Source organism: Mauremys mutica, chromosome 6 (assembly GCF_020497125.1).
Source record: "Mauremys mutica isolate MM-2020 ecotype Southern chromosome 6, ASM2049712v1, whole genome shotgun sequence".
Lineage (NCBI taxonomy): Eukaryota > Metazoa > Chordata > Testudines > Geoemydidae > Mauremys > Mauremys mutica.
Window position 1 is genome coordinate 90499213 of NC_059077.1, and position 25225 is coordinate 90524437.

The 25225-nt window shown below is 40.1% G+C and overlaps 1 protein-coding gene across 1 annotated transcript in view; it reads right to left on the minus strand.

Moving 5' to 3' along the window:
* DOCK8 (dedicator of cytokinesis 8) overlaps nucleotides 1–25225 on the minus strand; it is a 144007-nt gene that overhangs the window by 98432 nt on the left and 20350 nt on the right. The window contains exons 5-7 of the mRNA XM_045020497.1: nucleotides 13697–13793; nucleotides 7131–7306; nucleotides 1603–1674 (exon numbers count right to left, since the gene is read on the minus strand). Coding sequence (XP_044876432.1) covers nucleotides 1603–1674; nucleotides 7131–7306; nucleotides 13697–13793 — 345 coding nt within the window. The remainder of the gene's footprint in view (nucleotides 1–1602; nucleotides 1675–7130; nucleotides 7307–13696; nucleotides 13794–25225) is intronic.

The following is a 25225-nucleotide window of genomic DNA, read 5'->3' on the forward strand; positions in this document are numbered from 1 at the left end:
GAGGTTAAAGAAATGACACACACAGCACAATTTCAATCCACATTTTGCTTCCAGTTATTTTGATGATATCAAATAAGTTAGTTTAAGTACAAAACAGATCGCTAACCGCTTTATTGCTGAAGGGGGTAAATCCAGAAATCCTACTTGACTAATACTGCTCTTGAACAAACTGCACTTGGTATATCCTGATGATTATTTGACACACTCCACAAGAAACTGTTTCTAGTGCACAGGCATGTTCTGGCAGCAGTGGAAGTCCACCCATAAATGATATTTCTGGCTTTGGTCCAGAAAAACATTTCAATCTGTTATCTGATAAGAGATTCTGAAATAATCTCTGAAACCTGGTTCTTTGGCGAAACCTACAAAGGCGACCGAGCTTTAGAAATTAAACCAGCAGGACAGATGTAATTCTTTCTCCACCTCTCCCCAAATCTTTAGAGATACTGGTTCAATAGCATTTTGAAAAACAAAATGTTTTAAAAATAAAGACTCTAAAAAGCTCTATTGCCTACAAAAGTCTTTAATCTAAGGGTATGTCCACATTGCACTCACAGAGTTTGACTGCTGCTCATATAGACGTACCTGAACTAGCTTTAGTCTAGCTAGCTCACGTGCCAGAGCAGTGAAGTTGTGACAGCACCAGCTTCAGCACAGGCTGTACAAGCCTGGCTGGAACCCTGGTGATTACTTGGGCAGCTAGTAAACATTAAAGCCATGCCCTTTCAGCTTGACTGCTCCAGTCCAGTACCCAACCAACTAGATTAAAACTAGTTTAGATATCTCCACATGAGTTGCAATCAGAGCCCGTGACTAGTTGTCTATATAAACACTTAAGTTTGTGTATATATCTTTGAACTCAATGGAAATACATATTTTTACTTCCGTACCCCATCTTACTTATAATGATATAAATGACATTTATCTAGAGATCTTTACCCTGACGGATCCCAAAGCAATTCACAAACTTAAATAACATCTAAACTACTAACAGGGATTCCCTTCATCCACCAGTGAATTACAAACATCCCTGGGGTGAAACAGAAAAATGGTCTAACAGCAGACAGCAACACCACATATAGTTTAGGACAGGAAATGAAGAGTACCTTGTCATATTTAGAAGGAAGACAGAATTTAAGTAGAGAGAATGTTATTAGTCAGTTTGGGATTTGGTCAGGATTTTGTGAATGGTGTCATGGGAATTTTAATGACCACTAGTGATCAGGACCTCCGTTTCACATCTCCTCCCAGAAGTGGAATATGTGACTCTATTTAAATAGTCACATGGCTCATTGTGTGCAAATTAAAAATGAGTAGTATAATAAATACACTATTCATATTGCACAGAAATCATTCATCACTTAATATTAAATACTTCCCTTTGGATTTATTATTATTCTATCAAAAAACTAAGCAGCAGCAAGAATTTTTAACTATAGTGCATCTGCCCAAACAAAACAAAAAGATTTAAAAATCACACTGAAAATGCACTCTTACCTTCAGCAATTCAAAATCCTCTTCTGTGGGATTAGTTATAACAACAAGTATTATGTTAAAATACAGCAAGGTATTTGCTGTTTAATTTGCAAATATGTAACTTACTTTCGATTCACAATCAGCCACTCCCGAATATATGTCTGAACACAATCCCTGATATGTGGATCCAATTCAACACTGGGAAAGATAATAAAAAATACATGTTAATACTTTAAAAACATTGTCATGTCTGAGAAGGGGACGATTAATCTGTACTGCATGTGTTATCTTGCTGGAATTTTTGCTGCTGTTCTAGTTTTAACAGAATTAACTATTTACCACTGTAGGTAGCTCATGACTACAAGACTAATGCAACGTTTTATGGCAACCATAAAATACTGCAAAACAAAAGAAAGTGTCCAGGCATGAACGCAGGGTCTCAGACAGGATCATAGTCAGGGCAGCGAGCCCCTCCTGTCACTCATGCCACTGCAGCTACATGGCTATTTTTAGCAGGTTAACTCTATCAGCACTAATGCAGGTATGTCTCCTTATGCTGAAAATTACATGTTACAGCTCCTGTGCAAACATACTCTAAATTAGCAAACAGTAAATTTCCTGTAACTGGTACAGCATTTTTTTGTTGTTTGGTTTTGATTTTGTAGTGTAGATAAGATCCTTTCAATTGGTTTGGCTGATGGTCTGTCCTCCCTGCTCTCTGTGCAGGACACCTCAGAGTGTACTGCCTTACGTGCTCCTGTGTGTGCATTTCCTCCAGGCCCTCTACCTCTTGCTCAGGCACTGGGGGATAGTTATGAAGATTTTCTCAGGTACAGATACTACCATGGTAGATGTGGTTCCGTTAAAAGCCGCTGTGTGCACATAAATCAACAATGTTTGTTGAAGCTGGTTAGCTGAACTTGTCTCAAGCTAGTTACAAAAAACACGATTGTCCCTGTACCGGAGACAGGGTCTATAAGGACTTTACCCAGCATGAATCTATACATTCTTCCAATGAAAAGAGAACACCGATATTCTTCACTAACACTGGGGCCTACTATCTAAAACCAAAAAAAATTTTTAAAAAATTATTTTGCTACAGAATGAAACAGAGAGTAATATTTTTAATCATCTATCTAAGCAGGAGCTCCAAACATCAGAGTATATTAATGGCTTCTAATCTGTCCCAGAAAAAAAGAGTTTATTATTATAAGTCACAACAATTTTTATCTTATTATATGGATTATTTTATATAAAATGATTTTTAAACAAAAAGCACCCTCTGTGCAAAATTTTACGGACTATTCCAGGATTTATATGCTGGAAGAAGCACTGGAATTATTCTGTGACACAGTTTTAAACACTCTTTTTCATGTAATTCATTAGGTGCTGCAAAACTAGATATTTCTTTCTCCATGTGAAAACCAAAAGGAAAAAAAAATATTATCCACAATGAGGGGAAAAATAGGAAGAAAATACTTATATTTTAGTTCATGATTAATAAATGTAGAGCAACTGCATAAGAAAATGTTTAACTTGGATCAATCATACGTGATTTTGAGCACATGGTCTACATTTTAAAAGATGCTTGGTTGAGTGATTTCTAAGGACGTAACTAACAAGGCCAAATACTACTCTTGAGCCATATCCATAGAACCTCCACTGACACAAATGGCAGTTGTGCACTTGGATCAAAAGCAGCATATGGCCCTTTATGCTTGGATTTAATTGCCATCTCAATGTATAATACTAGGAGATCATGCAAAATCTATGTTAAATAACTAGTGTGGATATGACTTAAACCAACAAAAGCAGATGAGGCTGAAAATCTATCCTTAGCTTGCCCAGGTCTGAGTATTATTGAAGGTACTGCTGCAGCACATTTGGAGTTCCCTCATGATTTGTGGGCACTTACACATACCAGGACAATTCTGATTTTAGGGACACCTATGCAACTCCAGATTTTTTCCATTTTCTGACTGGGGTTGCACAAGTTTAAATGAGGCCAGAATTTGACCCCCGGGGTCAGATTCTCAGTTTTGTTCTGGCCCCTTTGAACTTCCTGACTGGTGCAAAAGGCTAGAAAGCAACTAGATCTCTCCAGATGTAGAATTTCTGGAATGAACTAAACATAGAATTTCTTCCGCAATTAAATTTTTATGCTTTTTACTCAGGCACAAAACCAGTGAACAGGTTTTGCATTGTTAGTTTTCTGTGAAATATGGGAGATCTGTAGTGAAATGTTGCTGACTTCAAATTTATATAGATGTGACTGCTTGCACACCAAAATTCAACTGGTGTGGTTCCATCTGTATGTTACACACTTGTATGTATAGTGAAACAACCCAACATGATACCAATTTGCAGAACAGTTTTTCACACCTATTCCAACTCATAATTAGAGTTGACCCATGACACATTTTGCTTTTGACTCTGCTAAAACCCATTAAAAAAATTCTCCAAGGCATCATTTTTTCCAGTTTAAAACATTCTACTGCTCATAATTTTAGTCTCTCTCTCTCTCTCTCTCTCTAGCTGCCTCAGGTATTTCCTCAGGTATGAGAGCACCACTAACAATATTTAATACTTATTCAAGATTTAATCGGATTTAAAGCCCATTAAAGTCAATGGAAAGACTCCTAATGGTTTCATTGGGTACCAGCTCAGGTCCACTGGGCTTTACATGGTTAAAGTGATTTCCAGAGATTGCCAAATTTATCCTCACAAAACCCCTGTGAGGTAGATAGCTACGTAAGTATTATTATCTCCATGTTACTGACAGTGACATTGAGAGAGGGGGGCTTAGTGACTGGCCCAAGATCACATAGCAAGTCAGTGGCCGAGCAAGAAACAGAACCCAGTTCCACGCTTAGTCCATGGTGCTTTATCCATATGTGGCCACAAATGCCTCACACCCTCAACAGCTGGAGGAACTTGATGGGGCCAGCAGCAAAGGGGGACAGCCGCAGGAGCGAAGGAGGAAGACAGTTACTGAGGGCACCAGGTACCTCCCCACTCCCTTGGAGTCTCTGGCACCCATTAGCTGGTTGAGACGAAAGGGATTCTGATTAGCCTGCATCTCCCAGCTCCAGGATTTAATCTGGAGCACGGAACATGCAGTACCCCATTGCAGCATCTTAAAGTTCATCCCTATATGACCACAAGGTGTTCAGAGCCACAGACAAATTAACGAGTGCCAAGCCATTCGGATGATCAGCTGCAGCGGTTCTTTTTGGCCTGTTCTTTTGTCTCTCTAATCAATTTGGTTGTGATCAAATTGTTTAGACACCAAGAAAGAAACTGTAATTTTTCTAAAGTTCGCATTTAGCTTCTTAATACACTTTAACAACAAAAGTGAGCTACATTAAGAATTAGCGGTGTGCCCTTTTCTATACACCCTCCATTAGGCTTAAAAGAAACAGAATGCAAGTGTGTATACTGCTTCATTTTTCTTTTAACTGTGGTCATTACCGGCCCTTTAGAAGAAAACTGCATCTCTTCTGTTTCTCTCTGAACTCTGAAATATCATAAAGGAGAGGAGCAGAGATGGGCCCAACTAGAACTCTGAATCCAAACATGACCTGAACTTTGGGGCTGGTTTTGATCCAGATTCAAAACACAAAAAGGGATGATTTTACCTATAAGAAAGAGAAATTAATCTCTGGCCCTTTCCTTCCCCCAGGGTCTACTCTCATTGTTGCTGTCTTTTTGAAGGAGAACCCACAGACCTCAACACCCTTACAGGCTGTATAGGGGACTACAAGCTGCACACTCTCCCACACTGCTTTTTGCAGGGGATGGCTACCAGGTAACCCCTGCCACTACTTCTCCTGTAGCTGCCAACAATCCCTATCAAGCCAAGATGGATTCAGCTCCTACTTAGACCCGTTCTAGGATTTTTTTAAAACGTCAGCAATTATGACTGTCCCCACACAGCCAAGCCCTATATCACAGATGGGCCAGCAAGGATACAATCGGCTCCCTCACAGTTCCAGCAAGTGGCATTATTAGATCTCCCTGGAGTCCTTGCATAGTTGCTAAGTCTTGGTCTTTCCCCCCTGCCCCCACCTGTACATTTTGGGCAAGCACTCTGGCTCCAAAAACACTTAGTCTGGTCTGAGCTTCCAGCATATCTGCTGCTGCAGCAGGAGTGGGACCTTTGCTACCAATGCAGCTGCACCAATGGCAGCCATCAAAATAAAATGATTTATTTTAATGACTCAGGATCCAATTCTGCACAGACTTATTAGACCAGAACCCATGTCTGCAGGGTGCTGAATGACCACCATTTCCTCTTTGCCAACTGGCAGCCAAGACAAAGCCATGACCAATGCTCTGTAAACCCAGGCAGACTAGGCACCAGAGGAAATGCCACCCACAGAAGATTTGACTGGCAGCACCTCCATTACTGCTGATTGGTTCAGATGCACTATTGAAGCATGGAGGGCTGTCTGTACAACAAGGCAGATCCCTGGCCTGCTACTGAGACAGAGCCTGCCTTGTTCCAGCTTTGGACCCAGATATGCTTCTGCCTTCCCTGACTCAGATACACAGTTTTGGGATCCATGGCTGAGGCATCCAGCTTCTGACCCTTGGTTTTGTTTTCTGACTTCTGTTCTGACTTCTAGGCCTGACTGCACGCACCCCACTTCGCAATACCTGTAGGACTTGCATGAGATAGACTGTAGGTGAGTGGAGAATTTGCCACTAGCTGCTTGATTCTTCAGCCCTTATATGCATGTAAATACCCGCTTAGTCTCAACAGGAGTAATACACACATAAGGGCTCCAGAAGCGGGCCCTAAGTCTTCTAGCTTTTTTTTTTTTTTTTTTTTTTAAAAAGACCAGAGCTACCCTGAATAGCTTAAACATATTTCTGAAATTCTGCTGCCACAGTGGCAGTGCTTGGCAAATTGTTACCTGGTCCAAAGGCTATTGAAGGCACTGGAAAATTCCCCCCGATTTCAGTGGGCTATTGTTCAGACCCTTGGAGTGATTGCCCAAAAAATTCTGTGCATTGCGGTGAGATGGGCAGCAGGCAGGCAAGGGAGGAACACAAGGAGAGGAGAACAGTTCAGGGGAACAAGTTTAGGCTGAAAGTGGCTCTCACATTTAGGCTCTCAGAGAGAGCTCTAGCCTCATGCAGTGGCAGCAGCATCTGCTCAGGCAATCATGCAAGAAGTGTGTGTGCAGTGGGAGTGGGGGAGCTGAATCAGGCATTTTCTACTATGAGTTTATTTAAATAAACCAAGCTTTAAAAACACAGTTTTAAATGGATACAGTTTGATTAAATACCTTGGTTAAAAACTCTATAATTTGTGGAGTCGGCTCATGAGCTGGATGGTGAAGAGGCCTTGCAGTCCCATCATGTGCATTTATTGGAGAAAATGACAGTCTCAGAAACAAAACCCTCTTCCACCAATTAGATCACAATAGTCATCCATGCCTTTGCATAAACATTTTCATAGGCTCCCAATTCTGCAAGGTACTTACCTAACTTCAATATGTGAGCAGCACTATTGAAATCAATGGGACTATTCCTTGCTTAAAGTTAGGAATGTGAGTAAGTGCCTTGCTGAATTGGAAACATGAACCTGCACACATCTTTTTCAATACCTTTTTAATCACACACTATTCTAAATAAGCTCTCCTTACCCTTCTTCAGGCAAGGAAGGCTGCAAAGTCCTGCATTCTTTTGGAGTAAAGACAATGTCCAAATCATCTTCAGGAAAATCACCAAGTTCTTGCACAGTTTCTGAGTCTAAGTTGTTCAGCTGTGTCATTAGGAAACCTTCAAAATCCACTGGCTCCACTGCGTCATAAAACGGAGGCTGTAGAGAATAAAAATAAATAGGTGTTTTATAGCAATGTGGGCTTTTAAAAGAAATAACTCAAGCTTATTTCCCCTACTAAACCTAAAAAGCATGTCTCTATTCCTTGATGGAGTGCAAATAAAATTCTTCAACGAAGAAAATGGTTAGAGAAGGATCTGTCTAAAAATGGAAGGCACAGAAGAGGAAAACAGTTAATTAATTAGAAAAGAAACGCAACATACTAAGTTTAGGCCCAAATTTGCAGCTCCTCTTCATTCAAAACTTTCACTGACTGGTGGAAGTGAGGGCTGGTTCAATCACATCTGGGGCCCCCTACAGGCCCATTCAGCTGATGAGGAGATCCAGAGGCAGGTCAGGAAGCAGACAGCATGCGGGCAGCAGCCAAAGGGCACCTAACATCCTCAGTAAAAGGCAACAGCAGTATCCAGGCCATGATGGCTGAGTCCCTGAAGCAGGAGCAGCAGCTAAGGTAGGTACTGAAGACCCTGACACCCAGCCCAAACAAGCCAGGCCAAAATCATCAAAATGGCTATTTGATTCCTGCATGAAATACTTTGATCCTGATTGTCAGAAGTGCTGAGCACTCACAACTCCAAATTAAGTCCATGGGACCCCAATAACATTACCATCCAAAATCTAAACACAGGGTTGTTTTCCCACCTCTTGCTAGTACAGATGACTTATTTTATGATATTTTCCAACTACCACCACAGTAAATCTTTAGAAACACATGGAACTGCTGTCCCCATCATCAGAAACCTCAAGCATCGCCACTTCTGCAGTATATTATGCTGCAACTTAATAAAGCCAAAGGATGTTTAGTCATGCCTAATTAGCCATTCTGAGGTGGTACATCCTCTTCAGAACAAAGTTCAAAACATGTGAACTCTTCCAATGGCACACACTATCAAGCTGGCTGGTTCTTTTTACTTGCATAGTCACAAAAATAGTGACAGAATTTCCTACTGCAGAATGGAAAAGAGACTGTGAAACAGCATCTTAGAACCTCTTCACTTAGAACTATACATAACTTTATTTTATGTAAATGTACAGATTATTGCAAATGTAGAGGGTACTGCTATTTCTTTTTCCTTACTGTGTAACTAATACAAAATAAGAGGCTTGTATGAAGACAATGAAACAGCTGTCCAGTCATATTCAAAGACTATTTATACCCTATTAAAGGTTTTCCTTATAAGTAATGAAGTGGTATAAAAGTCACAGTTTAAGATAATCTATCTTTCCTTTTCTGTGAGCTCTGAGGAAAACTAAGCACAGTGTGACCCATGAAAGATAATTACAGGATTAGAATAACTAGTGTACCAATGGGAAGTCCACTGGAGTATATTTATCAAATCAGTCTGTTAAACTATCCTTGACTATCAAGAACAAGGACTCTGTAACAACAGTAGCCCAAACATTGCAAATGACTGTAAAATTGTGATAAACGTAGGTCCCATAATCAATGCGTACTGTGCTATAGCTGAGGATTATAAAATGTATCCAGCTATTAAGAAAAATGAGGCATTTGATGTTTCTTATAACATTACACCCTCTATATTCAATATTACTACTACTACTAACAACTCCATCTGAGATTTATTCTATTTGCATTGCAAGGTTCTTCCATACAAATAAAAACTATGGACCAAATCTTGAAGTCCTTATTCAGGCAAAACTCTCAGTGAAGATAACTCACATTTCAACTGTGTACAGACTGAGTAAAATATAAGAACTTCAGGTTTTGGGTCCATGACAGGTTTTGTTTTTGGGTTTTTTTGGGTTTTTTTTTTTTAACTTGTACGGATCTTTGGATTAAGCCTTATAAAAAGGGGTTTCCCAGCCCCCATTATAGAAAATTAGGATATAGGTATTTTACATTTCACTGTAATTTTTATTAATTTATTTTACCAATTTTTATTAATTTTTATTAATTCTTGCTTTGTCCTGTTTGCATCTTGTTAGATATTATTCTTATCCTTCCTTTTTCTCCATCAGTCATGTTCCACTTTTAAGAACTTGAGGGTATTTTCAGTAGCAAGTGCTTGTAACTGTATCAAGTGCATCATGAAACTCCATGCCCAGCTGCATCATTTACAGAACCAGGAGGAAAAATTCCCCGTATGGTGACTGTCAGAAATGTTCAGGGTATTACTCTGATTATATTTACTGTATGTGCTGCCAGTGTTATATTGACAAGTACATCTATTGAACACAAATCATGTATATACCGTTGGCACTGGACATTTGACTGTGCTTTCCACGTGTGCAGAAATCTTCAACTACAGGACTGTCAAATCATATCACTGGATAGTTTGCAATTGCTCTTAAAAGACCACAGAGCTAGCTGATGCTGAATCACCTTCAGCAAGACTGATATGGACTTGAGCTTGTTCTTTGGGTTGCTATTACTGAAGTACCCATCTCCCCCAATTGCCTTCTCATTACTAGCTTGTTGGGCCAATCGAGTTCTTTAAAGGGGACGACAAGCCATGAACAGGTTGATTTTTGACAAACACAAGCTACAATGCATGAAATCCTGGACCAATTGAAGCAAACAACAAAAACTCCCATTGACTTCAGTGGGGCAAGAATTTCACCCCATCTCTCTAGATCAGGGAATGCGGCCCATCAGGGAAATCCCCTGGCAGGCTAGGACGGTTTGTTTACCTTCAGCCTCCGCCATTCCAGGCCAATGGGGGCTGCGGGAAGTGGTGCGGGCCGAGGGATGTGCTGGCTGCTGCTTCCCGCAGCCCACATTGGCCTGGAACAGCAAACCCCGGCCAGTGGGAGCTGCGATTGGCTGAACCTCCGGACACTGCAGGTAAACAAACTGTCCCAGCCCGCCAGCGGATTTCCCTGACGGGCCGCATGCCAAACGTTGCCAATCCCTGCTCTAGATCCTCTGTAATCAATCTCATTGCATTCACGGACTCAGTAATTTTGTCTCAGTGGGACAGTAGGAAACACAACATCTACATATGATGCTCAATAGTCACTAAGTTCAGGCAGTCTCTGGCACTGCAATCAAAATATCCTCAAAAATATCCTCAAAGTCCTAGAGAACAATTGCTAGGTAAAGCATTATCTAGTAAGTAGGGCTGTCAATTAATTGCAGTTAACTCAAGTGATTAACTCAAAACAAATTAACTCGATTTAAAAAATTAATTGCGACTAATGGCAGTTTTAATCGCACTGTTAAACAATAATAGAAATTATAAATATTTATTATAAATAAAATATATGTTTTTCCACATTTTCAAATATATTGGTTTCAGTTACAACACAGAATACAAAGTGTACAAATTATTTTTTATTACCAATGTCTGCACTGTAAAAAAGATAAACAAAAGAAATAGTATTTTTCAATTCACCTCATACCATTTCTGTAGTGCAATCTTTTTATCATGAAAGTACAATTTACAAATGTAGAATTATTTTTTTACATAGCTGCACTCAAAAACAAAACAATGTAAAAATTTAGAGCAGGTGTTCTCAAACTGGGTGTTGGGTCCCCTCAGGGGGTCGTGAGGCTATTACATGGAGGGTTACAAGCTGTCAGCCTCCATCCCAAATCCCGCTTTGCATCCAGCGTTTACAATGGTGTTAAATATATTAAAAAGTGTTTTTAATTTATAAAGGGGGGGGTCGCACTCAGAGGCTTGCTATGTGAAAGGGGTCACCAGCACAAAAGTTTGAGAACCACTGCTTTAGAGCCTATAAGTCCACTCAGTCCTACTTCTTGTTCAGACAAATAAGTCTGTTTACATTTATGGGAGATAATGCTGCCTGCTACTTATTTACAATTTGTTTACACGTGAGAACAGCACTGCCTGGCACTGTTGTAGCTGGTGTTGCAAGGCATTTACGTGCCAGATATGCTAAACATTTATATGCCCCTTCATGCTTTGATTTGTAGATTGCATTATCTTTTGTTTATCTTTTTTTACAGTGCAAATATTTGTAATAAAAAATAATAAAGTGAGCACTGTACATTTTGTATTCTGCATTGTAACTGAAGTCAATATATTTGAAAATGTAGAAAAAAAATCCAAAAATATTTATCATAAATTTAAATTGGTATTCTGTTATTGTTTAACAAATGCGATTAAAACTGGATTAGTCACAATTAATTGTTTTAATCTGACAATTAATTTTTAAATAATTTTACAGCCCTAGTAGTAAGACATATCTGCAGATATGTTTTATAATGTTCCATAGTATTAGTTTACAAAAGATGAAAAACAAATGAGGTAAACTAATTTAAAATTCATGTAAGTATATCTATAATCTTTTTTTTTTACTGAAGACAGAGTTTTGCAAACAAAATGATGTTGCTTATTAAAATCCAGTTTTAAAATCAACCATTGTATTTACTTTCCAACATCACACCACCCACTTTCATCAATCAAATCAATCACATTTTATTTTGGCTTCTAACTTGTCTAGTTTAGCTGGCAATAATAATCTTTATCATTTGAATTGTGTGCTTTTAACTTTTGCAGTTTTGCACATTTTCTAGATACGAATTTTAAAAAGGGATGAAAAGGATAAAGCTAAATAAATAGAGATGGAATGTAATAGATTAAAACAGAAAAAAATGCAGATTTTCAAAAGAAAAGTCATCATTGCATTTTATGATATACTGTTGTACTCCCCCCACCCCAACCCCACACAGAGCACACTCTATCCAATGAAGAGCAATTTAAGCATCCTACAGAAATAACCATAAATCACTACAGCAGACGTACCTTTTTAGATGATGGATTAGAGGCATGTAAGTTGTGACAGCTCACAAAATGGCGGCTACCGGAAGTGAAATGTAATGTTACCAAATTTCCTAACAGCAGAAGCAGGTTGCTGAGAGCAAAAGAAGAAAGAAAACCCTGCCCTCACCACAGCATTTCAAACTGAGGAAGCGAGCAAAACACTAGTGGTAAGCCCTGACACACAGGAAGTGAATGCTTAACAGTATTTCCAGTTTTCTCAATCGCTGGGGCACGAATACTCTGCCTATTCCTACTACTACTCAGAAAAGGGTCAAAATCCCATTCTGGTTTTATTTCACAGCATGAGATACTCCCAAATCTCCCCTGCTTTTGATGGGCCTTTTAAAAGATCTTGAATTTAATGGGAATACATTTCCTCTTGTTACAATAAACAGGGGCTACGTTCCTCCCTATGTGACATCCAGCAGGTTGGAGAAGATGCTGAGGGGGCTATGCAGCACCTGACTCAAGCAGAACTAGGCCAGTGACTTTCAAGCACTGCATACCAACACACCTATTGCACCACCTTTGAAAAGGGCATGGCATCCTACCTCTTCCCTGTCCAAGCAGCTCTGCTGACTGGTATGGGGGAGAGGGAGGAGCCATGATCCCTCTTAACCCCTTCCCCATTCAAGCACCTAGCACACTTGCGGGTAGCAGGGATCACATTGCCCTTCAAGATGCTGGACAGTCCCTGCATAGGAGCATGAGGCGAGATACCTTTTGGCCTCCAGACCTGAACCCCATTGTGAAGAGCTGGCCAGAATTTGGCCCGTCAGTTGTTAGCGCATGTAGGAAGATGACAAATCTGGAGGGCATTCCCATGTTAAGTATTTGGCATTGAAAACCTTCCTGAAAAGGCTCTAACATGGAATAGTATAAAGCTAAACATCCAGTCATGTCTCTTTGCTCTCTATGGCTAAGTATTCGAAATCTAGCCTGGAGTAATTCAGTTACCTCAGTGCATCCAAAACACAACCAAACCCAGTGCTGTCAGTCAACCTACATTAGGTTAACTGTTGTTGTTTAGCAAATAATTTACAATAAGGAATAAATACAAGAAAAATGGTCACCTGCCCACAGACAATCACAAGGGAAAAAAAGCCCTGAAACTGAAGTATGTGGACAAAATTTGTTACCCAGCAGTCCAACTAATGCACAGTCCTTTTTCCAACAGTGACCAGTGCCAAATGCTTCATGCTAGGAAGGTGTAGGGAACCATGCACTGAGCCATGCCATATGGGTCACGTAATGCCCTTTATTCTGGGCACACACCCGTCTTTGCAGAGCATCGCTGGCCAGCACACAGTACATGCACGTCTGTGCATATATGTGCTTACAGGGCAGGGCTCAAACAATTCCAGCAAAAGGCCATAATCTGCACAGTCATTTATTTACTTTGATTTATGCTACCCTATCTCAGACCCTGGGCACCAGTGACAATCATTTCAAACAAACAGTTGCCTCAGCTCACATTGCAGTAGTTTTATTACAGCCTTATGCAGAGGGCAGCAGAAAGCAAGATCAGCCCCCTAGAAGGGTTCAGTTAACTCAGTGTAAAAACATAAATCAATTTAGATGTAAAAACTATACATAAAAAACTAATCTCAGTACTTACCAGCTGAATAGAGCCAGAGGCGCTTATACTTCGTTGACAAAACTGTCCAACGCTCGGTTGGAGGGTAAATTGCTTCCTTACTTCTGCTGATGAATGCCTTTAATTAAAACAGAAAAACTTAAGTGTAGTGCAGTAGTTGTTCACAACTGAAAACCAACCAATAACTAATGTTAAGGGCACACTGGTTAATTTCAACTCTACATTTATGAATATCTGAGGTATAAATAAGATAATCAACTATTTTTCCTAGAGTTAAGAAGCTTAATTATTTACTCTAATGTTTGGAACCATATTTTGATTATTCCCTGCTCTCCTCTTGCTTTGTAGCAAGTTTTAGCCTTCACTTAGTCCAGAGTGTCTAGTGGTAAAAGCAGGATATTGGGAGTCCATGAATCTATTCCCAGCTCTGCAACTGACTCACTGAATGATGCTGAGCTCAGAACTGGAGCTTCAAAAGACGCTGAGCTGACCACTCCAAATGAAATCAGTGGGAGCTACAAGTGCTCAGCACCTCTGAAAATCAGGCCCTTAATCTCCCTCACACCACATTCATCTCTGGTGTAATTCGTCTGAAGTTAATGGAGTTATATCAGGGATGAAGCTGATCCTCAGTGTTTCAGTTTACATTATCTATCTTACAGTTTTGTGCTGCCACCCATCACTAGAGTATGTGAGCCTCTTCCAAGTCAAACAGGTTGGAAATAGCATAGTCCCCAGTGGACTTCATGCAGGCTCAGGCTCTTCTCCCTTGTCAGGCTATAGAAGGCTTTCCTTGGGGTAGGGTTATATTTAAGTGTATTAAAGGAGGGTTTGGCTTCACTTCAGACAGCATTATTGCTTCGGAACAGGTCTCAAGTTTAAAGGAAATTAGGTAGTCCAGTCGCCCAGTGGAGGAGAATCAGAAAAGTTCTTTGCTGCATGGGGTTATGGAAACATCATGATGTGGTGAACTGAGAAGGCTCTTCTCTCCCCAGCACTCCTTCCTCTAATGCTAGTGAGCTTTTTTTGGTTCTTCAGCCATCTGATAATCAGGGTTTTCAGACCCAAAAAGATGGGGCTTCCCTGTTCAATTTGCACCTTCTCCTCCCTCTTCTCCTGTCCCCAGCTGCCTGTGAAGCAGCTGATAATTCAGGGTCCTTGTCAAGTGTGACCAAGACTTTGCTTGACTCTAAAAACAACAATGTTTACAGCCAGAGCAAAAGCAGCCCTGAAAAGCCAAAGTACTGCTATGGAACAGGAAGAAGAGACATCACAGAAAAAATATGTTCTTACTCAGTATTGGCACCACAAGGCTTTGACAAGCCAAAATGTTGAGGGATTCTTGAGCTGATTCAATAGAGAAATAGGTGTTTTTAAATCAGTAAAAAGGCACGCTGGGGAAATCCGTGGTTTTCTTATGTCTGGTGTGTTTAAGATAATATGGGGGGACTTTTAAAAGGAGAACCAAAACTGTATACCAAGTCGATTTTCTTCCAGTTCATCTCCCACTACAAGTAACCTCTGATCATGTGTCTCTCACAGCATAAAATAAGTATCAGTTTTACTGAACCCAGGATTTTCCTTTGAAGAGAATGGGCCAGATTCTGCCCTGTGAAGCATATCACACGAGTCTCATTGACATTAATGAAAGTTGTAGCAACATTCATCTGCTGGCAGACTATGGCTAAACGTTTTCCAAAAAACAGATTCCACTCTAGATGAGGGAATAACATGTCTCTAAATTATACAGGCTGTGGGGTGATCAGGCCCTTAGAACAAGGCATTGTTCTGAGCTACAAAAGGGAAGAGGCACACAGACCAGGAACCCAATTCACCTTTTGGCGTAAGCAGATGCAACTCCGTGGCCTTCAGAGGAGTTACACTCCTTATAAGATGCAATGAATTTAGTGTGACCATATTTCCCCAATAGAAAAAACAGGACACCGCGGGGGGCTAGCCTACCTGAGCCATCCCTCCCCCCACCCCCCGTGCATGGGGCTGGCCCGAGCCGCTCATCCGAGCCCTGCCTGCCCCCCATGCGAGGCCGGGGCTGGCATTGTTGCTCACTTGAGCCCTGTCTGACCCCCCCCTCCATGAGGCTGGGGCTAGCATCACTGCTCACTCGAGCCCTGCCTGTCCCCTGCACATTCCTCCGCACTCCACGTTTTTGACAACAGTGGGCATTTGTCCCATTGGCTCTTGCCAACTGAGCAAGTTGGAAAGAGCCAATGGGACAAATGCCCACTTTTTCCAAAAAAGGCGGGACGGCAGGGACAGGGCTTAAAAAATGGACTGTTCTGGCCAAAATGGGACACATGGTCGGTCACCCGAAATGAATTTGACCGCACAGATTTTTCACTATCTAACAGAAGGAATACGTTTGAAAAGGAACACTACAATATTGACGAAAAGATGACATACATTTACAGGAAATTGATAAAGTAAAGAAGGCTGGTTCAATTTAATAAACTTTAGATACTGAAGTAGGTAGTATATCTTGTTTCATTTACTAATTTAACTATTTCTGCTAAATTAACAATATTGTGCACTAGGATATCTGTACTACATGAGTTTTGCAAACAAACTCTGCTCACTAGCTAGATCTACAAAGACACTCACTGAGAAAACAAGGGCCAGATTTTACCCTTAGATATACACAAACAACTTCCATTGGGCCCTGATCCTATAGAAATGACTCCATGCAGGTGCAAGCGTCCACGTGTTGAACCATTTGCATGACCACTTTCAGCCACCAGTAGTTGAGCAAGCATTCCTGAGATCGGAATTGGCCCCCAAACATATAGATGTGGCAGTAATAGTGCAGTGCTCTTATTTGGTCCCTGTTTGTTTTATGTAGTACTCAATGAGACAACTGACTGTAGAGAAAAAGTCATAAGGCTGTCACACAATTCACTGGTGAAATTCCCATTGGGTCAGATTCCATGCTGCATTGATCAGTAGGCACAACCCACAAGAAAATGAAGGCGGGGGGAGCAAAGGTAGCTTTATGCCACCTTTCTGCCTCCCACATTTTTGGCTGCACTGGGGGGTTGGAGCAGTCCTTGCCAGGGGCGGCTCTAGGGATTTTGCCGCCCCAAGCACGGCAGGCAGGCTGCCTCCGGCGGTTTGCCTGCGGGAGGTCCACCGAAGCTGCGGGACCAGCGGACCCTCTACAGGCAAGCCGTGGAAGGCAGCCTGCCTGCCGCCCTCGCGGCGCCGGCAGAGTGTCCCCTGCAGCTTGCTGCCCCAAGCACGCGCTTGGCGTGCTGAGGCCTGGAGCCGCCCCTGGTCCTTGCTCCTACACCAGGTGTATTTCCCCAGGGGGCCCATTGACTTCCAAGTAGTATATGCAATCCTGCAGAAATTTTTCCAAACAGCTCATTATAGTTGTGACTTAACAGTCCCCCCACCCCAAACTCCTCTCCTAAACAAAGTGTACAGTTTGTATAATTCTCTTAAACCAACAGTGCAACCATAGTTACAGACAGCAGGTTATTAAAGTATAATTAAGCTTATGGACCAAATTCAGAGAGTTTGCCACTGCAGAGTTCATTGCAGGACTAGGGCATCAGAGATAGAATATGATTTAGGTTAGTGATTAGACCTAAATTATATAATAGAACAGAAAATAAAATAAAAACAATTTACCTTCACTTTCTAGAATATTTTAGACCCTCTCTTGCACACTCCTAATAGACCTAGTTCACTTGAGCGATAATTTTAAATGGTGATAGCTTGTCTCTTGATCTTATGCTCATGTCATAAAACCACAGCTAAAGCCCACTGAAATCAATATAAAGATTCCCAAAAAGATCAAGGACCTCTGGGTCAGGCTCATAGCACAGTAAGAACAAGTGGCTCTCCAAATTGGATAGTACCAGTCATGTAAGTAGGATGAGGGAGAGGCAAATCACAGCTATAAGTGCCCAGAAGAGGGAGAATCTTCTAATGAAGATGTCCAAGAGAAGATATTCAAAAGAAAAATCACTACTCATCAATAACTGTACCTATATACAGTTGTATGGAAAGCCAATTTCAATTGCAAGGCAAAACAATGTCTTGAATCACTCTCAAAAGCAAAAATACTAATGAGCAATTGAGAGGTAAAAATTTCACCAATCTCAACAAGAAAGAAACAAAAGTATTAGAAATGAACAGACCATTCTCAAACGTCAAACATTCGTATGCCATGAGCTTCCGAGGCCCACAATGGAATTCATTGCACTGTGGATGAGATTAGAGAGGCTGAGTGATCCCCCACTGAGGCACATTAGTCTGCACTACAAAAAAGTTCTGGAGACTAATCACATGTAAAAGAAATATGCTTTTGTATATGGACAATCATTGTATCAATATTAGGATGTAATATAATAAATTGTCTTTAAAGTAAAGATACCATTGCATATGTAGCAGATTCTTAGGATTTCACTCTAAGATCTACCCATCAAAGTTTTCCTCTTTTGAACTGGATTTGCTAAAGACAGATTTGGAAAGAACACAGCAGGCACTGTGGTGCCATGGTGGTCAAAGGGACAGTACAAAACTTTGGGTAAATATAAAACAGAGCATTAGAGAATGGTTTTCACAGAAATCTTTCAGCAGCTGGAAAGTGGAAACTTTTAAATAGAGAAAAGCTGGTCTTAAAGGTCAGAGTCTGTTGTATACACCTTCTAGCTGACACCACTCAAAAGAAATCAGCAACTATCTAGTTGGAGGAGCTGGTGAGGGAAACTTTTATCACTCAAGTCATCCATCCAGCCAATACTTAGAGAATTGAGAACAGGCTTCTGAAAGAGCTGCATACAGTCTTCATTGGCTACAAAAAAACAGAGAGGTTAACTAAAAAGGGGGAAAGGAAGAGTCTCTCAAAGGATGGTGTACATATGTACTTACATAGAAGGGGGTCATAAGATACAACAGAAAAAAACTTCAGTATTATATATTGACTGGTTTGGCTTCTCCTACTTTCTGTAAGAAAAGTCAAATTAAACAGAATTATGCATCCATTTAGGATTTTCTGTAAAAAAGCAAACATGTTGCCTTATACTTAACTTTATGTTAAACCTTTGTTAGTCTGAGGAATAGACCCGCTGGTCTAATAGTGACAAAGCAAATCATCTACTAGAATAATTCTTCTGTGCCTTTATTCTCAGGTTTGAGAGTTCTCTGGTTGCAACAAACAAAAAATTCTGCTAGAGAAGAAAGTAAACAGGAAAAAAAAACCACAACAGGTCAGACTCCAACCCACCTCTTTAGCTACCAAGCATAGAAATCTATCTCAGAGATTCTTTTCCCTTCTCACTACCAATGGAAGTATTTTTCTTTTAACAGAGTTCCCTGGTTTTCTTCTAAATTTCTAATCTGGCCTTCAGGTACCACAGCTCTGCTTCATTACCTCCCTCTTTACAGGTGTGGTTGACCTGGGCTAGCAGTTAACTCTTCGTCTGCTGGTGCTCAGGTAGGGCCTCTGCACTCTGTCATGGCTTTATTTAGGGTCTATCAGCTTAAGAAATACCCTGCTTAGGAAGGGAACAACAATCTCAGACTGGACAACTGAATTTTAATTGCTGGACAGTCATGCAGTGTCTTCCCAAAGTCAGCATGGGCTGCAGCAGACTGTGAAGAACTCTGGGACAGAACATCATCCTCATCTTTCTGTTGTCAGTTAGTTAGTAGGAAACTTAGGCAGGAGGCCAGTTTTCATTTTCATCCCTGGTTAGACATGCCAGTCATTCAATGCACTCAGGATTTTTAGCAGCAAAGAGTCCTGTGGCACCTTATAGACTAACAGACGTTTTGGAGCATGAGCTTTCGTGGGTGAATACCCACTTCGTCGGATGATATGCATCCGATGAAGTGGGTATTCACCCACGAAAGCTCATGCTCCAAAACGTCTGTTAGTCTATAAGGTGCCACAGGACTCTTTGCTGCTTTTACAGATCCAGACTAAGACAGCTACCCCTCTGATACTTGACACCATGCAAGGCACTGCATTTAGCTGTATGGAGTGGAAATCCATCAACCTCGTGCATCCGACGAAGTGGGTATTCACCCACGAAAGCTCATGCTCCAAAACGTCTGTTAGTCTATAAGGTGCCACAGGACTCTATGCTGCTTTTACAGATCCAGACTAACACGGCTACCCCTCTGATACTCAGGATTTTTAAGCACTCTTGCTTGTCCTTCAGAGAGAGGAATATACCATACACACAAATTAATTTTAAATAAACCATTTCTGGTAGTGGGGGGGAAGGGCAGCCACATTTCCATACCACATAAACAAATTGAAGACTCGGGATTAGGTCACCTTGGTCCGTGTGCTTGTGTATTTTTAAAATCATACTCTGTGGATCAAGTACAAAGGATATGGGGTAGTACAGGAGATTTGTTCGTGCATGCGGTGGTGGCGGCTTCTGTGTTTAAGGTATTAAATGTACAGAACACCATTTTACGTTGTCTCCCAATCTTGTCATTACTTGCTGAGTTTAGAGGAGAGAAAACAGCAAAGGAATGCATTTACTGTATTTACTTTTTCAGCTATAGTTTTTCATGTGATCAGTACACTTGCACTTCCTGGAAAACAAGGAGCTATATGAAACTTGAAGATTCAGTTCAATGCACCTCTGTGCTCAAACTGCCTGTAAATACATAAAATTAACTTGGAACAGTGGATGTAAAAATGAAATTGGACACATTAGATCATTCATGAATGATTTCATACAGGATTAATTTTGAATGGAAAATTATTTTTCTTTGAAAAAATGAGATATACAAGTAATAAAGCTCATCTGTTACCCTAACATGGCTGAAAAATGTAAACAACATACAACATTATATATATAGGTCACCTGTACCAGAGAAATTAATCCAATTTTATCTAGTCTTATTATTCAGTGCTTGCTTCTGGGTTCTCTCATACTGGTTTACCGAAAAAGCTTAGATCAAAAGTTCTTGTAATGCACTTTTGAATAAATAAGACTCTGAACTAAACCCCTAAAAATGCATATCCCATAGGAAAGGTGGATCTGGATCCAAAGCTAAACTTTGCAGCTAGGGCACATCTCTGCTTGTTCCTGGGCTGTTTAAATTGCTTTCTGTAAAAAATCTTGGATTGTCAGCAGCATAGTCTAACCAAATCAAAAGGATGAGTCCTCGACTGTTCTATCAAACATTTGTGCCTTCATTTACACCCAGGCTCATATTTTGATTTAGCATGCCATAAAGCAAATGACAATATGCCCCTTTTTAATTTGTTGGATACTTGTACTGTCTACAGCTTCCTATCAATCTAGAAACATATTCCAACAAAATGATTATAAAGAGAGTGCAAGGACAACTTCATCTGAGCTCAAAATAAATATAGTTCCATACTGGTGCAGATAATATAGTTTTGGACTTCTTCCTCTTGTTATTCAATCTTTCATCCAGCAGAAACACAAGGCATTTCCACTCAATGTTTATTTTCAAGCCAGATACAAAAACTATACCATTAAAAAGTTTTTCAAAGCAAATCCAAGGACTGCATTAACAAAAGGCTACTGCAATAAAAGCAACTTTGTAAAATTTACAATTAGCTTAACAGTTTGAAACTTTTTCTCTCTCTTTCCCCCCATCTTACCCTTGGCGGAGGGTGGGGGAGAGGGGAGGGGAGAGAGGTGACTACTACCAAAGCGTAGAAGTGACTAAAAGAATCAGACCTTAAATCTGGCGATGAATATCGGTCAATGGAATTAAGTCCTTCTTTTTCGCTACTAACTAAAAACCTGTGTCCGGACATTTTTCTCTGGAGGGAAAGGGACCTTTCCTCCCATTCTGTACCATGTTTCTTTTACAGCTGACATCTTTGGAGGAGTTCACAATACCATTCATGTGAATGAAACAGGTGGATCTTAATGGCTGTAATAACAGCAAGGCCACTTCAAAAGCCACAGGGACAGCTAAAACAAATCAGCTATTACACAGATTAGCAATAGGAGTTGGAAAAACATTATGTGTGCTTTGACTCTACCATGCTTTGACCCTTGTTCCCCAAGGAGACAGGATTTTGCGTATTCAAAGTTGTGGCATTTTTTTGGAGTGCCTTTTCATCTTTTTCAGAATGGCAAGATTGGATCCCTGGTTGTGATGTTTCTGCTGACACATTTTTGGTCTTTATACAGTTTTCCTGTGGCTGATAGCTTTACTACTACTTCCTTAGCCATTAATCAATTCTAGTTTAGAAGGTGCAACTGCCACTATGTTTGTGTTCCTCTGTGGTTTTAAACCGAGGGTGACATTGAAATAGGGTTGGCTACTATTGTAAACAAAATAATTTCCCTCAAATTTGGACTGTTGCTTTTATTATTGTTGTTTGGTCATTTGAAAAGCAGACAGGAGGGTAAAAGCCTGTTGCTGATTCATTAAAAATTAGTGAGAAGCAGGTGTGTAATTGGAATATAAAGTAAAACTTGATTGTCATTTTGTCAAATGTGTGATTTGCATCATGCCCAGTACCATGATATCTGAATACATGTAAGGACTATACAATCGCTGTTGGTTGTGTATTGCCTGTGATGAGCATGACTGATAATGATTTAATCATTGTGTTGCAGTAGTTTCCAAAGGTCACAGTCAGGATTGGGGTATACAAAGACACAGCTCCTGTCCCAAAGAGCTTACAATCTAATAGAGTAACATTAAACATTAATAAATATAAAGTCTTACATTGTTGGGGTTTGTTTGTTGTTGTTGTTTCTGAAGATAATATGTGTCTGAGACACTACTTTTTTCAAACACACACACTGTTACAGCCCAATCTCTCTCCCATTGTGGTTTATGTGAATTTTAACTTTGACATTTCAGGAGCCAAAGCAGCACCTATAATTTATCCACAAATTGGAGTAACTGGGAATGCTCCTGTGAGTAAGAAAGCATGCAGAATTTGGCCCTAAGTTTACAAGCAAATTGTTACAACAATACTGTAATATATTTTTATCTAACAACTCTGGAAATAATTTCATTAGAACATGGAAAATTAAATTGTTTGCACACATTTTTTTACTAGCAGTTAATTATATTTCCACACAAAGATAAAACCACCACCTCCCCACCCTCACCCCCAATGTGAACACTTTCATGCTTTGGGAAAGTTTGGACTCGTTTAATTTTACTTTGGGTAAGGGTTTTGCTGCCGTTGTCCTTATGTTTATTACCAAACACAGATTATACAGTAATTGATCTAAAATATATTCTATCCAGTCAGGTTCACCTGCACTCTAAGGAAAAATACTAGCACCCAGTTTGGCTGTGTGACATATTACTGAAGTCTAGAAGGAACGAGTGGTTCCTCAATTACTAACCTATTCTTAAAAGTTATTTAAAAAGCACACATTTCATGCAAGCAGCCAAGCAGCTGATGATTAAAAGACCACAGAGGAAGAAGTGGTGCTGTGCCTACTTTTATATTTTAGCAGAGAAAGGATTTCCTCCAGAGCACAGTTCTTGGCTGCAAGTCAGTGGTTGTAAAAGTTAAACCTACAGCCTTAGTTAAGGACTTCTATGGCAAGTGAGATCTGTTGAAATCAGACATGATTACAGAAAAGAGCAGATTTTGACTTAAAGAAGAGAAAGACCTTTGTTATAAAACCTGAAACAAACCCCAGAACAGGTGAAACTGGCTTTACCTGGGGTTTTTTTTTTTAATAAACACAGAACTTGAACCAGATATTTTAATCTTCTGGCAAATCCCATCTGAATTTCAAGTGAACCTGGCCCAGGTTTTTTGTTATTTTGCATGGAAATCATATGAAATTCAGCGGTTTTACATGGCAAGCCGGATAAATCTTGGCAATTCTGGCAGAGTTGTGTAATGAATTTTGATGAAGTAAATGACGGACTCCCAAAGATTCCATAATAGCCGGCTTGAGAATGGAAACATGCAGAGTATCTCCAGTTGGCCCTTTGCCCTGACTCTCACTCCAACATGCCACTCTCTCCTGCTATGTGAGAAGTAGCCAGCCTGCAGGGGTTTCAGAAGGGGATGATGAAACACTTTTGCATTACATTATGCAGTTGTGGATTGCATTGTGGAATAGTTTCCTTGCTCACTAGAAGTGCTGTACAAGCAGCCTCCCAAAATAAGAACAAAGCTCTCACATGAGACTGGTATTTTTCTTAGGGTTGCCAACCCTCCAGGATTGGCCTGGAGTCTCCAGGAATTAAAGATTAATCTTTAATTAAAGATTATGTCATGTAATGAAATCTCCAGGAATACATACAACCAAAATTAGCAACTCTAAATTTTCTGCAAAAGGCCCATGAAAAGAAGCTGAAGATTTTGGATTTGAATTTGTTCAAAGTTTGAAGTTATTGGATCCCAAGTTTTGATTTGGGCCTATTTTACTGTAATTACATTTTTGATGGCAAGCATGAAGGTGGATACATTAGCAATTGAACTCTTTCCAGGGTTTTTTTCTTCATTCATGATGATAGTCTAAAGTATGTTTTTTTAACACCAGCAAACTTCTAGTTGAGGAGGAAAAATGGCAAATAATTCTAACTGTTCCAATAAACTCATGTTTGATTACTATATAACCTAAAAGTGGCAGAGGATGTGGAATATGTACACTTTGCTTCCTCACCTGTTTTCACAGAAAAACAGAAGTAAATGTTTAGAAAGATGAATACAAACCTTCCCACCTGGCATCAGATGGGATTAACATTTTTCTCATTCCACAATTGCATTTTTGCTGAGTAAGATTAATGTTTGCCGTGTCATAAACAAAAGAACTGCTCCATAAATTACAGCATAAACATCTTAAAGTACTTTAGATGTTTAAAGTACTAAAGTGTGAAATCTGTCATCAAAAGGTATAGACACTTTCCATAATGCTGTGACACAGAGTTTGTTGGTCAGAGACCAAATTTAATTTCCTGTCCCTGGTCATCTGCCATGGGTCACGAAAAAGAATAATACTCCTATCACACAACAGGGATTCTAGTTGTACTATTACCTCTTCCTTTAAAAAAAAAATTCCAAATACAATTAAACATGATATCATTCATAAATAACTACTATAACAAACGAATGGAGATATCTAGGACTATCTGACTCCCTGGCAGATGACGATTATTCAGATGCTTACTTAATACCTATTAGTTATGACTGTCACTGAATGAACCTCAGTGGCTTTCTGATCCCATGGCTGCTTCTTATTCTAAACAGTTTTTTCTGCAGTAGCTTATTCAGCTGCTACAGTGGATCTGCATTATGGAGCCTGCATTTGCTGCTCCTGGTATTTTTCACTGATACATGACTGGACTGGGTGGGCACTTACTCCTAATTACTGACTTACTTCAGTAGCTGTTCTCACATCTTCATGTTTGGATATGGTTGTAAACCAATGGGCAGATTCACCAGCCAGAGAAGGTAAAATGTTTAAGTTCTTTTCCTCAAGGCTCCCTTTATTAATTCAAAAAGATGCAAATAACTTGGCAACAACAACCACCTTTTTAGCTTTCAGAAAGCTGGAGGAGGAGATGTCCCTATGCGTTCCTGTTATAGTCCCACCC